The following is a 14583-nucleotide window of genomic DNA, read 5'->3' on the forward strand; positions in this document are numbered from 1 at the left end:
GTATAATGTTCCTCAAACGTTCTTTCAACTTAATTTCGATTTTAAATTCAACATTCCATGAACGTTGATTAATAACATTCCAAGAACATAAAAATGTCCAGTTTCCTGAATGTTAAGAGAATGTTATTTAAAGGTTAGTGTGATGTTCCTGAAACATTCTTTCAATCATTCAAACACCTGCTGTGAACAAGCACTGAAAGCAAGAGAAATAAGAACACAAACTACAAGTTTCTTCAGACACAGCCTTAGATGAACTGAAGATAAAAGACATCAACTCTCTCAAGATCTGATTAAACAACTCCACAAACAGCATTACCAGCTTCACTTATTACTAACCAGACTGACTTTATTTCTGTCAGACGTCTTAATGAGAATTAACAGAGGTTTAGATGTTGATGTCTTATTGAAAATGTTTCGTTTGGGGTCACCATTATGGAGATCAGTGTTTGCTTTCTTTAAGTTGGTGCAATTGCAGGTGTTTATTGATAAAGCAGATCAACATGTCTGTTTAAATATCAGACAAATGACCGTTTTTTCTGTAATTGATGACTTAAGGAATTGAAGCATTATTGAAAAATATGAAACCCAACAAATGTGAAAAAGATCATTTGTAACAATATTACTGTATTTCAGATGCTGAATGTTGATTTCTGTGAGTATATATAAATAACACTGTCATTGTCAACTTTCTGTTTACAACATGTTTTGTGTCATTTATACACTCACAGACATCAACAATCAGCATATGAAACACAACAATGGTGACATTATTCATGCCAGCAAAGAAAACACATTCATTGCACCCAGCATGCATTGCGGCATGAATTAATTATGAAGCTGAATTATTTTTTGATTGTCACCATTGTTGAGGTTTGTGTGACGAGTGCTGATGTCTAAGTGTGTCGTTTTTAACTTGTAAACTGTTTTGGACAATCTTACACAAATTTCTTCAGTGTTACAAACTTTTTTATCACATCAATTGAGTTTATTACTTTCTTCTCAAATAACGTAAAAATTTCAAAAGTGAGTAAAACTACAGTAAAAGCAGTTGTTTAATCACTAAACCAATAGCTTTATCAGTGCAGAAATATTCTCCATAAACTCCTGCAATTGCTGATAAAGCACCAACTTAAAGAAAGTCAAGGGTCAAGAGCCCAACTAAAGCAAACACTGATCTCCATAATGGTGACATCAAACGAAACATTTTCAATAGGACATCAACATCTAAACCTCTGTTAATTCTCATTAAGACGTCTGACAGAACTAAAGTCAGTCTGGTTAGTAATAAGTGAAGCTGGTAATGCTGTTTGTGGAGTTCTTTAATCAGATCTTGAGAGAGTTGATGTCTTTTATCTTCAGTTCATCTAAGGCTGTGTCTGAAGAAACTTGTAGTTTGTGTTCTTATTTCTCTTGCTTTCAGTGCTTGTTCACAGCAGGTGTTTGAATGATTGAAAGAATGTTTCATGAACATCACACTAACCTTTAAATAACATTCTAGTAACATTCAGGAAACTGGACATTTTTATGTTCTTGGAATGTTATTAATCAACGTTCATGGAATGTTGAATTTAAAATCGAAATTAAGTTGAAAGAACGTTTGAGGAACATTATACCTTTTAAAACACGTTCCTCTAACGTCAAGAAAACTGGACATTTTTTTGATTCCCAGAACCAACACTGAACATTTGGAGAACGTTCATGTAACAAAAGTCTGTTCGCTGGGGAGCTGCTATAAACATTCACTTTATTGCTCTATAGTTACTATATGACAATAGTGACATAATTGAGTCTATTTTGCATTTATCCTACAAGGCATTGAAGGCTCAGAGAAACATATGAGACAAAGTTGATACCATAAATATAAAGCTTTGAAAGAGCTGTAACACTTGAGTATTTGTATGTCTGACACAGTTTGAGCAATAGAAACTAGTAATCTGTTACTAGCAAAATAGTAAAATGTCTTCCATTTCCTGAACAAGTTTTGACTTTCCCTGATAAACCGCTCATAAATAATTTAACAAAACTATAAAAAACAAAGTGAAATAGCGACATCTAGTGTACAAATAAGTGATGATACACACTATTTTCACCTGGTGGACCAGAAGATCACAGATTTTCACACCAACATGAAGAATATACCTAGCAACCACATAACAACATAATAAAAGACACTCAGAAAAAAATAATAAGGTGGATATAATATGTTAAAGGACCACTGAAGTGCCTTGGAACACGCAGCTTTGTATGATGGTGTGTTGACATAATTTCCACTGAAACAGGAAGCTAAGGCGGGACATACTGAATGGCTCCTCCCCCTTTTCAAATAGCCAATAGTGTTTAGTTTACCTCACATACTGACAGCACCACTGAAGCGAATCTGAGCGCTGATGATACGTTGGATTCAATAGTACAGGATTCATTCATTTCATTCTTAACCAACGTACAGTTGGAAAACAGAATAAAACTTGAGCGTTTGAGCAATCGAACACACATCTCAAACCCATATTGCTCTGTGATGCGTCAACGGTCGCTTTGGCCAGGTGGTTTTTATAGCATAGGGGGCGGAGCTTTAGATTCTAGAGAGCATTTGATTGGACAGAAGATGGGATGAGAAGCTGAAGTCCGCGGTGACGTCATAAAAATCCCTGATCCATTTTAGCGGAAGTGAGAGACTGTAAGATTTGAATGCTTATATCTCCTAAATGCGAATTTTCTCATTGCTTTGGAACACACCAGCATATTCATAGTAAAAGCTAAAAAACGTACATTTTGATTTCAGGGGGCCTTTAAGATACATATATCTATGTTGTTTGGGAGTGTTTGTATGTGTGTTAAGGCAGGTCCAGCATGTTTCTGATCTCCAGCTCTCTCTGTGTCCGTCGGTGAATTTCTTGGATCGCCGCGACGATGACGTGGATCACAGGCTCCGCCTCTTCCTGCGTTCGCACACACACCAGCTGCAGGAAAACTTTGCGGTCGGGCATCGCATGAAACACCAGCTCGGCCGCGCGCTGCACAAGCCATGGATGATGCGGCGCTAAAACCTCCAAGTACGCGTCGCGACACAGTTCGCCCATGCTCCGCCCCTCGGGCTCCGTCACTAGCTTCTCCAGCAGAAGCTGTAACCACAGCAACGAGCGATGGAGGCGGAGCAAAGTCCGACTCCCGGAAGGCGTTTGACTGTCGAAGGAGACCACGCCCCTCTGAAGCTCCGCCTCCAGCATGGAACGCACTGAGTGGTAGGCGTGGCTATGGTGAGGGGGCGGAGCTACACGCTGAGCATCTTCAGTCATAAAGATTGTAGACTCTTCCAGTGAGAGCTGTCGGATGAGTGTGATCTTCTCCTCAACTTTATGAGTGAAAAAGCCCACCAGAGGGCCTAGAGACTCCATGAACCTGCACCACAGACACAACATCAGTGTGAGACTGAGGAATCATCGTATGAACAATACATTTGTGATAGTAATTGTTACATAAATATATACACACTATAAACAATGTTTCTTTGGAATGTATAAAATAGTTTTTGGTAACACTTTACAATAAGGTTCATTAGTTAACATTAGTTAATTACCTCAGTTAACATGAACTAAGAATGAACAATACTTCTACAGCATTTATTAATGTTAGTTAATATGAATTTTAACGTTTACTAATATGTTTTTTAACATTTACTATTACGCTTTAAAATTAAAGGTTGTATTTGTTAACATTAGTTAATGCACTGTGAACTAACATGAACAAACAATGAATGCATGTATAGGCCTATAGGATAAACATTAATATATATATATATATATATATATATATATATATATATATATATATATATATTAATGTTTATCCTATAGGCCTATACACGAATATCTATATACAGCAATTATTGGGGCTCAAGCGGTTTAAGGCCTTTAAGCACATGTGGAAATAGGTATTATGTTTTATTTAGCAAGCTTGTTCATACTGTATGGAAAAGAACATTAAACAGCCAAAACAGGCAATTTACTAAGGAAATATATGATTTAAAGCTTTATAACAGTTATTGAGGTAGAGCCTACAACCTAGGACTAGTTCGCAAAAGTAGGTTTTTGTAATAATCTCCTATATTTAACGAATGATTCGATTGACAGCGGTGGTCCTAGAGGCAAAGTTGCTCAGAATGAGGAGTTCAACCATATGTATGAATGTCATGAGCATGTGCAAAACATTGCATGATACACAATCCTTTACGGTTGTTGGTCTGATTTCTTTTGTTTTTCTCACAGGCCTCTAGGGCCGCGGGTCAAACAGGCCCAGCGAGTTTCGTTCCGATCGATCTCCGTTAACCTTGTCTGACAGCTGCTCAAATTTCTCGTAGGAACATGAATGTCCTCGGAGACAATCGCAGCACCTTGGACAAAGACACCGCATGCCAGTTTTCAAGGCAATCGGAATGACTGTTGCGTAGCTATCACCGTTTTTGTGTTTTTTCATTTTAAAGTGGGACGTCCTTTTTCATGCGACCACAGACCGAGCCCATACATAGGTGTACCAAGTTTGGTGAAATTATCTCATTCTGTTCAAAAGAGATAGCCGTTTCAGTAAAAGTGGCCACGCCCACTTCAAAATTTTTTGCGTCCTGTCACGGACATAAGGTGAAATTTAGACTTTTTTTCGACAATTATTGGCAGTCAGACTCCAGAGAATCTTTTTGCACTGGTTTGGTTCCGATTGGGTGAAAAACCTAGGACTAGTTCGCAAAAGTAGGCTTTTCGAAAATTCGAAAATACCCAAAAATTTCACTGGGGTCACGATCGATTCCAAGATGTGCGAGAAAATAGTTTGTATTGAGCCAAGGATTCCAACAAAGACACTTGACAAACAGTTTAGGAGTTATGAGCCATTATGTACTTTTGACCGCTATAGCGCCACCATCAGGCCGATTGGGACGAGCCTTGGTGACGTTGTAGAAGGTGGTCAGAAGTCTCTACAATTTACGGTTTAGACTGCCCGATCACTTTTATGGGAGAATGCTGATCCTTGGAAATTCGAACAATTACAATAGGGTTTCAGCGCTACCCTTTTACCCCTAAAAGTCAGTATCGAATCGGCACATCCCTAATCGTTACAGCTTTAAGAGTATCACGAGAGAACGGGTAAAATATGTTAAATTACTGAATACCCTAAAACACTCAACACCCCCAAAGGACATTTTTTTTTTTTTTTGGGCGATATGTGTTTTTTGTAAAATTTCTGAATGTATTCCTGCAATAAAAAATAAAAAGCGTATCCTACTTGATCAGCTCCTCCCAGCAGAGCAGGTACGGTTCCAGCAGCACGTCGGAGGCGGGGCCGAGGGCGGAGCTTAGATGCAGGAGGAGGCGGGACACTTGGAACTGCTGTCCAGCACACTCTCTGATGATGTCATTTCCTCCGAGCGCATCATCATCAGCAGCATCAGTAACAGCAGCCCGAACCACCTGGACAGGAAGTGAGTGTCAATCAGCACTAGTAATAGTTAATGTCAAGTCAAGTCACCTTCCTTTACACAGCGCTTTTAACAATATATTTCAAAGCAGCTTTACATTGATAATAGGAAATTAAAGTAACAGAGATTGTTTTGGCTTTACAGCAGCTCTAGAATAAAGTTATTGTCCAGCTAAAGTTAGTGATGTGAAGTATTGAAGTTTAGTGTATTTCAGTCACTTCTCACCTCTCTGTTTGGTGTGAACACATTTAGACAAGGCCGCCACGACTCCTCACAACTCTGAACTGTTCCTTGAGCTGCAGAGAACAGGAAAAACAGCGAAACGCAGTTATTCAAGCTCGAGGGGGGTTGTGTGTTTGTGTAAGGTGTGTGTGTGTGTGTGTGTGTGTGTGTGATGGTGAAAGGTTGTATGTACTCACGCAGCCACAGAGAGCTGAGGAACAGCAGCAGACTCAACGTGACTGCAGTCACGACACACCGGCGCATTCTCATCGCTATAACGTCTCGGTTCTCCTCCGTGACTCCTTCGTCTCTCGGTCTAATGCTCCTAATCAACAGAGTAAAACTCAAATCAGCGTGACCTTTGAACTGTTGTGCGTGTCACTGATTCAGGCTTGTGTAAAGAGCAGGGTTGAGCTTAACTAAAAACACAACTGTGGTGGCAATTCGAATTCAAGAAAATAAAACTACAACATGACATTCATTCAGGCGTAGTAGTAGTTTTAGTAATACATCTCATTTGTCAATATGAATTATCCATAAACATGTGGATTATTTCCAGAAACAAGGGTTATTAACATTAACCAAAATAAAAATAATAATTTACTTGAAATAAAATAAGCATAAACAATAAAATATTAAATAAATCCATGTTTTATTTCAGCTAGTTTTCAAGGCAATGTTTCTCATTTTCGTTTAGTTTAAACTTAATTTAAATAACAAAGTAAAACTGAAATAAAAATGTATAATAAAAAATATTATAGCAAAAAACTCAAAATTACTAAAACCTTAACTAAACCAAAATGAAAATAATAAATATATGAATACATTAATATTTTTTATTAAGTAATTAATTAATTAATATATTAATACATTAAGAATATTAATAATAAATTATATTATTTATATGTAATAAATGTGAATAAATCATATTTTATTATATTTAATAAATAAACCTTGTTTATTGTATAGACCACAGTGAAACGCTTCTCTTACCAGAACATTTACTATAACTTTATTTTGATTTTAAATGACAGTATTGAACCATGTTGAGAGAAATGTGTCTGATCTGAGAATAAATAGACAAAATTAATTAAAAAGTATGAGGCAGTTTATTGGTTTTCATACAGCAGCAGCATTTTGGACTAATTCAATTCTGTGTGACTGTATTGCACTTCACACTCATGAGTTAAAACGAGACAAACACACACACATCAGATTGAGATTAGATCTTTATTTGATATAGTACACACATTGCTTAAACATCAGATAAACATGCAGACAGAGTGATAAACTGGCATTCATACTTGCACACAAACATCACAGCCGTGTTCACTGAAGAACCAGAGCCGCTCATAATGACATCACCACAGTGGGAGGGGCTTAGCACTGACAGACAGCTCAAACGGCCAATGACAGAGCAACTTCCTGAGTTTTAGTGCAGTTTGGAGTGACTCTCTGCCTCCTGGTTCTGAAACACAATTTAAATATACATTTATAAATAACAGTGGAAATATTTCTAGATTATTTAGATATAACATGATTAATTAAACTCACAGGTAAACATATATTTTAAAAATGAATTATTGCAAAACAACAGTCTTGATACCTCAAACTTGTAATGAAAAATCTGTTTATATATGTAACATGTATGAAAGGTGACATGAAATATATTATTATTATTAGTATATATAGTTGTCACATGGTACTTTGATATATACCATGGCATAAGATATTATGTTGCTTGTGTTACTTGGAAATGCTACTGTGTGTGTGTGTGTTGAGTTTATCTATATTTATTCATGTCCTCTAAGGGTTGGCGTGACTCTGTATAAATAAACTTGTGTCCCGTTTAGTGTGTGTGTGTCTGACCTGTCGTCCTCGTCCACGAAACACAATTTTCTGTCCTTTGTGCGCAGAGACGTGTTTGAGCGCGTGAGGCTGTTTCAGCTCTTTCAGTAACTCTGGGCTGCTCAAACTCACTGCAGGAGAAACACACACACAGAGAAGGACGTGACATCTGCACGACTCACTGTAATTGCATTTATACATCAAGTTGCATTGTGGGAAACAGTATTTGTGCATTGTTGCACATTTTTGTAGGTCATCTGAGTGTTTCATACGTTCAAATTATGACATTAAAAAGTTGAAATTATGGCTTAGTATGTTACAATTTCGACATCTTATGTCATGATTCAGACTTTTTAAATATCATAATAATGACTAAATAGGCTATGTCATAACTATGACATTTTATGTCACAATTAAGATTAAACAATGAATCTTATATGGTGGAAATGGGCTTCCATAGTTTCTCAGAAGTGGAAGTTGTCATATTTGGGTACATTTCTATAGTGGTAAATGAGAGACTACATTAAATATATTTTTCATGTTCCCATTTGCTCAAATGTGACCCTGGACCACAAAACCAGACACATGGGTAAATTTTTTGCAAATGAGAGTTATACATCATCTGAAATCTGAATAAATAAGCTTTCCATTGATGTGTGGTTTGTTAGGATAGGACAATATTTGGCCGAGATTCAACTATTGAAAATCTAGAATCTGACGGTGCAAAACAATCGAAACATTGAGAAAATCTCCTTTAAAGTTGTCCATTTATGTTCACACTTGTGCTGCATTCACCCACAAAAATAAATGTTTTATATATATACGGTAGGAAATTAAAAAAATATCTTCATGGAACATGATCTTAATATCCTAATGAGAAAACTCCACAATAGTGTTCTCACAACTTTCAAGATAGGAAAAAATAGAGAGAGACTGATAACTCAGAAGAGAAAAAGATGTCAATTTTACCATCACTGTATTAGAAACACCCTCACAGCAGTGTTAACCTTTTTTTGATGCAAAGGTAATATAATACTAAGTATAGTGTTATAAATGTAAAAAAAAAAGAAAAGAAAAAAAGTAAATATAAACAACTGCAGGGTTTATGATGCTGATGACCATTAAAATGCGTCATCACTCTGTGAAAAAGGTCCGATGTTTCAGATTCACTCACTCGTCTGTTCAGGAGTTGTTGGCTGGGAGGGCGTGGCTTTGGTCGGAGTTGTGGGCGGAGTTACATGAACAGTCTGTTATAGAGAGAGGCAATCGGATGAAATCACTGGTGGTTATTTCATGTTTTATCATTAAGAGAGTTCCTCTTACCTTACTTTCTTCCATCTCTGGTCAATGCTCTCACAATTCTGATCAATTCAAGTTATAAGGACAAGACAGAAAAGATGGAAAGATGACGTGAGTAGCGGTCGCGTTGGCTTTCCTTCACAACGGTTTCAGCATCAACTACCAAAACACTTAAAGGTACTAAACAGTTATTTTACTAGTTACTGTATTTGTATATCTAAATTTGATCCGGTCGCTGTGAGAAACTTGTTTCTCTCGTCGCTCACTGTGATTAGCCTTAAGTCTCAATTCTGCAGCGACATTAATCATTTACTTACTTTATGGCTCTAAAGTCCACTGAAAACAACCTGGAAAAAAAAATACAGTCCGTATTACACAATTCTGCTTTTCTCACTCCAGTCTACATTATAGAATCTCGCTAACACTAATAAACAGGGCAGAGAAAGTTGTGAACCGATCGCGTGCAGAAACACTTCAGATATTTGTGTTCAATGAACATTTGATGCTCAAGAAGAAAACACTTTATTTTAATAGTTTGACTTTCTATAATCATATACATAAAATGTTTAAATAATTGATTCAATATCATAGATTTTACACCAAAATTGAGTACAATCACATGGTGAAATAAATATGAGAATAAATAAATATTTATTTATTCATAAATAAATATGAGAGCTGGGTGTTTGTTTAGCGATATTTTGAGGGACAAAACTAAACTTAATTTGACAAAACTTTCTTTCTGGGCCACAAATGATTCATAAATAAAGTTCAAGCTCTTTTATGTAGTTTTATAGTCGTTATTAGAAACAGTAGAAGTCTGTAATATGCCCTCATTTACATACCCAGATAGTACATGTACGTCTCCAAGATGTCTTTTAAAGAGCAATTTTACATACATTCTAAATTATAAACATCTTAAAGACATCTTATAAATGTCTATATCGCATCTGACAGGAAAAGCCTTAGAGAAGTTCTGCAGATGAGCAAACGCTCTAAAAAATACATCTTCCAGATGAAAACAGACACATCAAATAGAATAAAAAATGAATAGCAATCGGAGGAAAAGCGTACAGGTGTAGCCTCGGCCACATCTGTACCATCGCATCCAGCCCCAGGGATTGGGAATTCCCCATTCGTGATGGAGAACCACATAGGACAGTGAGCTGTCTCTGGAGATGCAAATAGGTCTACTTCTGCCTGACCAAACTTCTCCCACAGGAGCTCCACCACCTTGGGGTGGAGTCTCCATTCCCCAGGCCTCAGCTCCTGCCTCGATGTCCGCTCCCTGGTTTTGATGCTCAGGAATATATACTGCCCTGAGAGACAGCAGTTTCCCTTGGGCACATAGGAGGATCTGGTGTGCCAGTTTGCATAGGTGACGCGACCTCAGACCCCCCTGATGGTTGATAAAAGAGACCACCGTTGGCCGTGCGGACAAGTACATGATCAGGTCAGGTCTGGGAGGAAGTGTTTTAGTGCTCGAAACACCGCCATCATATCCAGCAAATTTATGTGCCAGGAAAGTAGATGGTCCTGCCACAGACCTTGCACCGAGCGACTACTCATGGTCGCCCCCCAACCTGTGAGAAAGCATCTGTCATTAGCGCTACACGACAAGAAGCCCCCAGCACTGGGCCTTGGGTGAGAATCCAAGGTTTTTTCCACATGACTAAGGCGCACAGGCATCGCTGCGTGACCTTGATCATGCAAAACGGATTTCCCCTCGGAGAAAACCCCTTGGTTTTGAGCCACCACTGCAGGGGTCTCATGCACAGAAGGCCAAAAGTTATTATGTTGGATGCAGCTGCCATAAGACCCAACAGTCTCTGAAACTGTTTCACAGTGAGTGACTGGCCTAGTTTTTCCCTTATTTACGGCTGAGAGAATCAATGCTATATGAGCAGGGGATAGTCGTGCCTGCATCGTTGTCGAATTGAGCTAGAATCAACCAATCGTTGATATAATTTAACACGCGAATGCCCTGGAGTGTCAGAGGAGCCAGAGCTGCATCCACGCATTTTGTGAAAGTGAAACCATTTTTGTGAAACCTAGGCCGAAAGGAAGAATTCGATATTGGTACGCTTCAACCCCGAAAGCAAACCTCAGGAACTTCCTGTGGTGAGGATGGATGGCTACATGAAAGTAAGCGTCCTTTAAGTCTATCGTGACGAACCAGTCCTGGGACCGGATCTGTGACACAATCTGTTTGAGTGTAAGCATTTTGAACTTGAGCTTTAGAACTGTGCGATTTAGTTGGCGCAGGTCTAGAATAGGATGCAACCCTCCATCCTTCTTTGGAACAATGAAGTATATCCTCCTTTCATAGAAGAGTCTGAACATCTTGCTCTATGACCACCACCGTAGGGAAGACCCCTAGAAACATGGTTGGACGTAAACCGAACTGAATTCTGTAACCCTTTTCTATCTTGAGCAGGACCCAATGAGATATATTTGGCAGTAGCTTCCACACTGCCAGAAAATCTACTAAAGGGACCAGCCTCTCGAGACTGGCCTCTGGTATTGGTCGAACAGCCACTTCAGCACCCTGAAGCGGCGAACCGGCAGGGAACACCCAAACTGGCAGTGCTGCGACCCTCCTCAGAGGATCGTTGGAAATCGCTGCCACCTCGGTGCCCTGAAGCGGCGAACCGACAGAAAACAACAGAACTGCCAGCTTTGCAACCATCCTCAGAGGGTCGCTGGGAACCACTGCGCCCCGAAACACCTGAGGTGGCGGAGTTGGCAGAATGGCCCCTTGAGGGCACCGAAGAGAAACGGCCAGGGTATAATGAGGTGGAATCCGTTTCTCCCCGGAGGGGACTGCCCTCAGAAGTCTGACGGCATCAGGACTTCTTCTTTGTCGAAGCCTTCTTTGAGATAATGATGGTCCTCAGATCATGCCTATCTCTAGAGGCCTTCATCTGTGGACGCCACCCAGACCCCCCTTATTGTGGAGGAGCCAGAGTGGCGACGCTCTGTTTTTGCTGCACTCTGTGCTGCGAGGAGCTTGTAGACGGCCGAGACTGCTCCCGCCCAGCAGTCTTGGGGACCATAGACCGGCAAGGAAGAAATCTCCAGAACGCTGCCGCTTGTTTCTTTGGTGACAGAGTCGCCGAAGATGCCAGAAGGCAAGAGCGGAGCGTCCAATAGGACAGTTCTGTCCCTGTCATGTCAGATAGAATTAACCAGAGATGCTTCTCCGTGGCCACCAGGGCTGCCATAGATCGGCCTACTGACTTGACGTCTCCTTGGTGGCCCTAAGAGACAAATCTGTAAGTTAGCGCTAAGTTTAAAGATGAAATGAATCTTTATCCTGTACAAAACTCTCAATCTCTTCAGTTTCTCTCCATCAACTTTACCTCCAGTGACACCTTCTCTTTCTTCAGCTGACAGATTTCTGTGACGAAACTATCAATATCCAGCATGTACAGACATGTATTATCTCCATTTAACAAGTTTACATTTTAAACATGCTATTCTCACAAACTTCTGCTGGTTTCTTCTGTGAGCACTATGTGAACTATATGACACAACTGCATGTGTGTAAAGACTTCAGTGAAAGTGAAACTGAACAGATGAGCTGGAAGCTTCTTCAAACAACATTTATTTTCAGAAACCCTGAAATTAACTAACAAATCTGATATTCATTCACAGATAAGCGATGGAAATGTAAATTCACTAGTTTAATAGCATGAAGCAGTATAAGAATGTTAATAAAAATTAAAGTCTGTGTTCATGTAACATATCAGAATCATGAAGTACTTGAACTGCAGACATAATAAACTAAGTACAGTGAAAACTCCATTACAGAAATGGCACCAGGTGTATACAAATGTTTATTTAGTAGGTTATTTGTTTGAAAAATTACACTTTTACTTATTTTCTGTGTTGTCTTTTATAAAAGATCTTATGATGGAATTAAAATGTTGCTCTAAAAACCTGTTACATTTGCTGTACTGTGGCTCCCAGAGACACATATTTAGTTTCTTCAGTTTTTTTCTACCTTTTTTTCTTTTCTTTTTCTACAGTTCTTTTTTCAATAGTATCTGCAGTGCCACAGAGCCCATCTGAAAGGACAGATCAGCAGTCTCAGACCAGAAGTTAAGGGCAGAGCTTATAAGCTAGTTTTGGAGACTGGTTAGACATTCTTTGACTTTGAAATAAACAGTACTACATAACTTATGTTGTAAGATAAAACAGCATTTAACATGCAACATCCATTAGTTTATTAAGTGCACAATTATCAAAATTTCTCTCTTCAGCAATGTAGAAGATATATTGACATTACTTATCTTTTTCAGTCATGGCATCCTCCAGTGGTCCACCTCTAAATGAGGAGCTCCAGTGCTCCATCTGTCTGGAAGTGTTCACTGATCCAGTCACCACTCCATGTGGACACAACTTCTGCAGAACCTGCCTGATGAAGTGCTGGACGAACACACAGACCTGCTTCTGTCCACTCTGTAAAGAAAAATTCAGCAAAAGACCTGATCTCAAGATTAATACAACTATCAGAGAGGTTGTGCAACACTTTAACCCCCTGAGGTCGGCGGTCGCGCCGGCGATACCAGCTTGCTTTTTTTTCCTATCAGTGCAAAAGAGACTCAAAATACTCTGTTGATTTTGATCTTACATATAAGTGTTATACATCATGTTAAATGTCAACTGTTAAATGTCTTCTTTTATTTGTGTACACTCATAATAAAAACAAAATGGTATGTTTTTCGTAAAATAATGAAAATAAACATGATGCGCGTTCTGCCGTCTCTCTCAATGTGAAACTCATTCTGAAACGCAAAAAATTATCATACAGAAAATGATCTGTTACTCAGCGAATGTTTGTCACACAGATTTGAAACGCATGTCTATACAACGCTTGGAGTCTCTATTTTTAAAGTATGGAAATTATATAAAAAAGAAATATTCTCTGTTTAAGTAATCCGTATGAAAGCAGCGGCATATACAGTTTCTCAAACGCGTCCTAATTAACTCTAATGTGACCACGTCCACGCGCGCACGAGCGATTGACATGCAAATGATCCACGTGGAGGAACGCAGACCTGTAAACGCCCCATCACCTCAAAACAAAGAATCAGAAACTTCAGTAACTTACTCCTCTCTGCTTTTCATAGTTTGGAAGACTGTGTTTGTGCTGTGCTGTTTCACTTGGATTTACCTCAGAAGAATTAGAAGAACACGATTTAAAGATGAGAAGATTTTTAAGGTAAGACATGTTAAACTAGTGGTGCCAGATTAAAATGTATGTTATGAAATGAGATTGGAGTAAAAACATGAAGCCTAATGTCGTACATGTATATGTATCTATATATAGACAGAAAAATGTTGAAATGTGAACTAGACTGGTAGGCAACCTTTCAATGCTAAATGTATATACATGTCCAACACGAGGATGTTTTAATATTCTATAATAAAACACAGCATGATAAAAGTAGGCTAGTATGAGTGTATACTATTGTGAATATTATAATGTTTAGAACCGTGTTTACTGTTAAATACTGTGTTTGTGGATATCTTCTCAAACGTTGATGTGTAAAATGGTAACAATAATTAGTTTAATAGTTTTGAGAGGCTTGATCGCTTCAGTAAATGTTCTCTGCACGCGTTTGCGTTTGAAAAGCAAAACGCGCCAAACAATAGGCTTCGTTTTTTTTACTCCAAATGTTTATTTTCATTATGACATTATGAAATGAGATTGAAGTAACACATGGTAATCAATATATTTTTCT

General features: G+C 38.6%; 1 protein-coding gene across 1 annotated transcript; it reads right to left on the reverse strand.

Annotated features, from left to right (window-relative positions):
• Positions 1-1319: 1319 nt before the first annotated feature.
• Positions 1320-6216, reverse strand: gltpd2a (glycolipid transfer protein domain containing 2a). The gene is made up of 4 exons (XM_082145316.1): positions 5884-6216; positions 5690-5760; positions 5272-5456; positions 1320-3396 (listed from the first exon to the last, which is right to left on the reverse strand). The coding sequence occupies exons 1-4, from the start codon at positions 5954-5956 to the stop codon at positions 2832-2834; spliced, it is 894 nt and encodes a 297-aa protein (XP_082001442.1). The 5' UTR covers positions 5957-6216; the 3' UTR covers positions 1320-2831.
• Positions 6217-14583: the final 8367 nt, after the last annotated feature.

The sequence above is a fragment of the Leuciscus leuciscus genome (assembly GCF_965113295.1).
Source record: "Leuciscus leuciscus genome assembly, chromosome: 18".
In the NCBI taxonomy this organism is placed as follows: domain Eukaryota; kingdom Metazoa; phylum Chordata; class Actinopteri; order Cypriniformes; family Leuciscidae; genus Leuciscus; species Leuciscus leuciscus.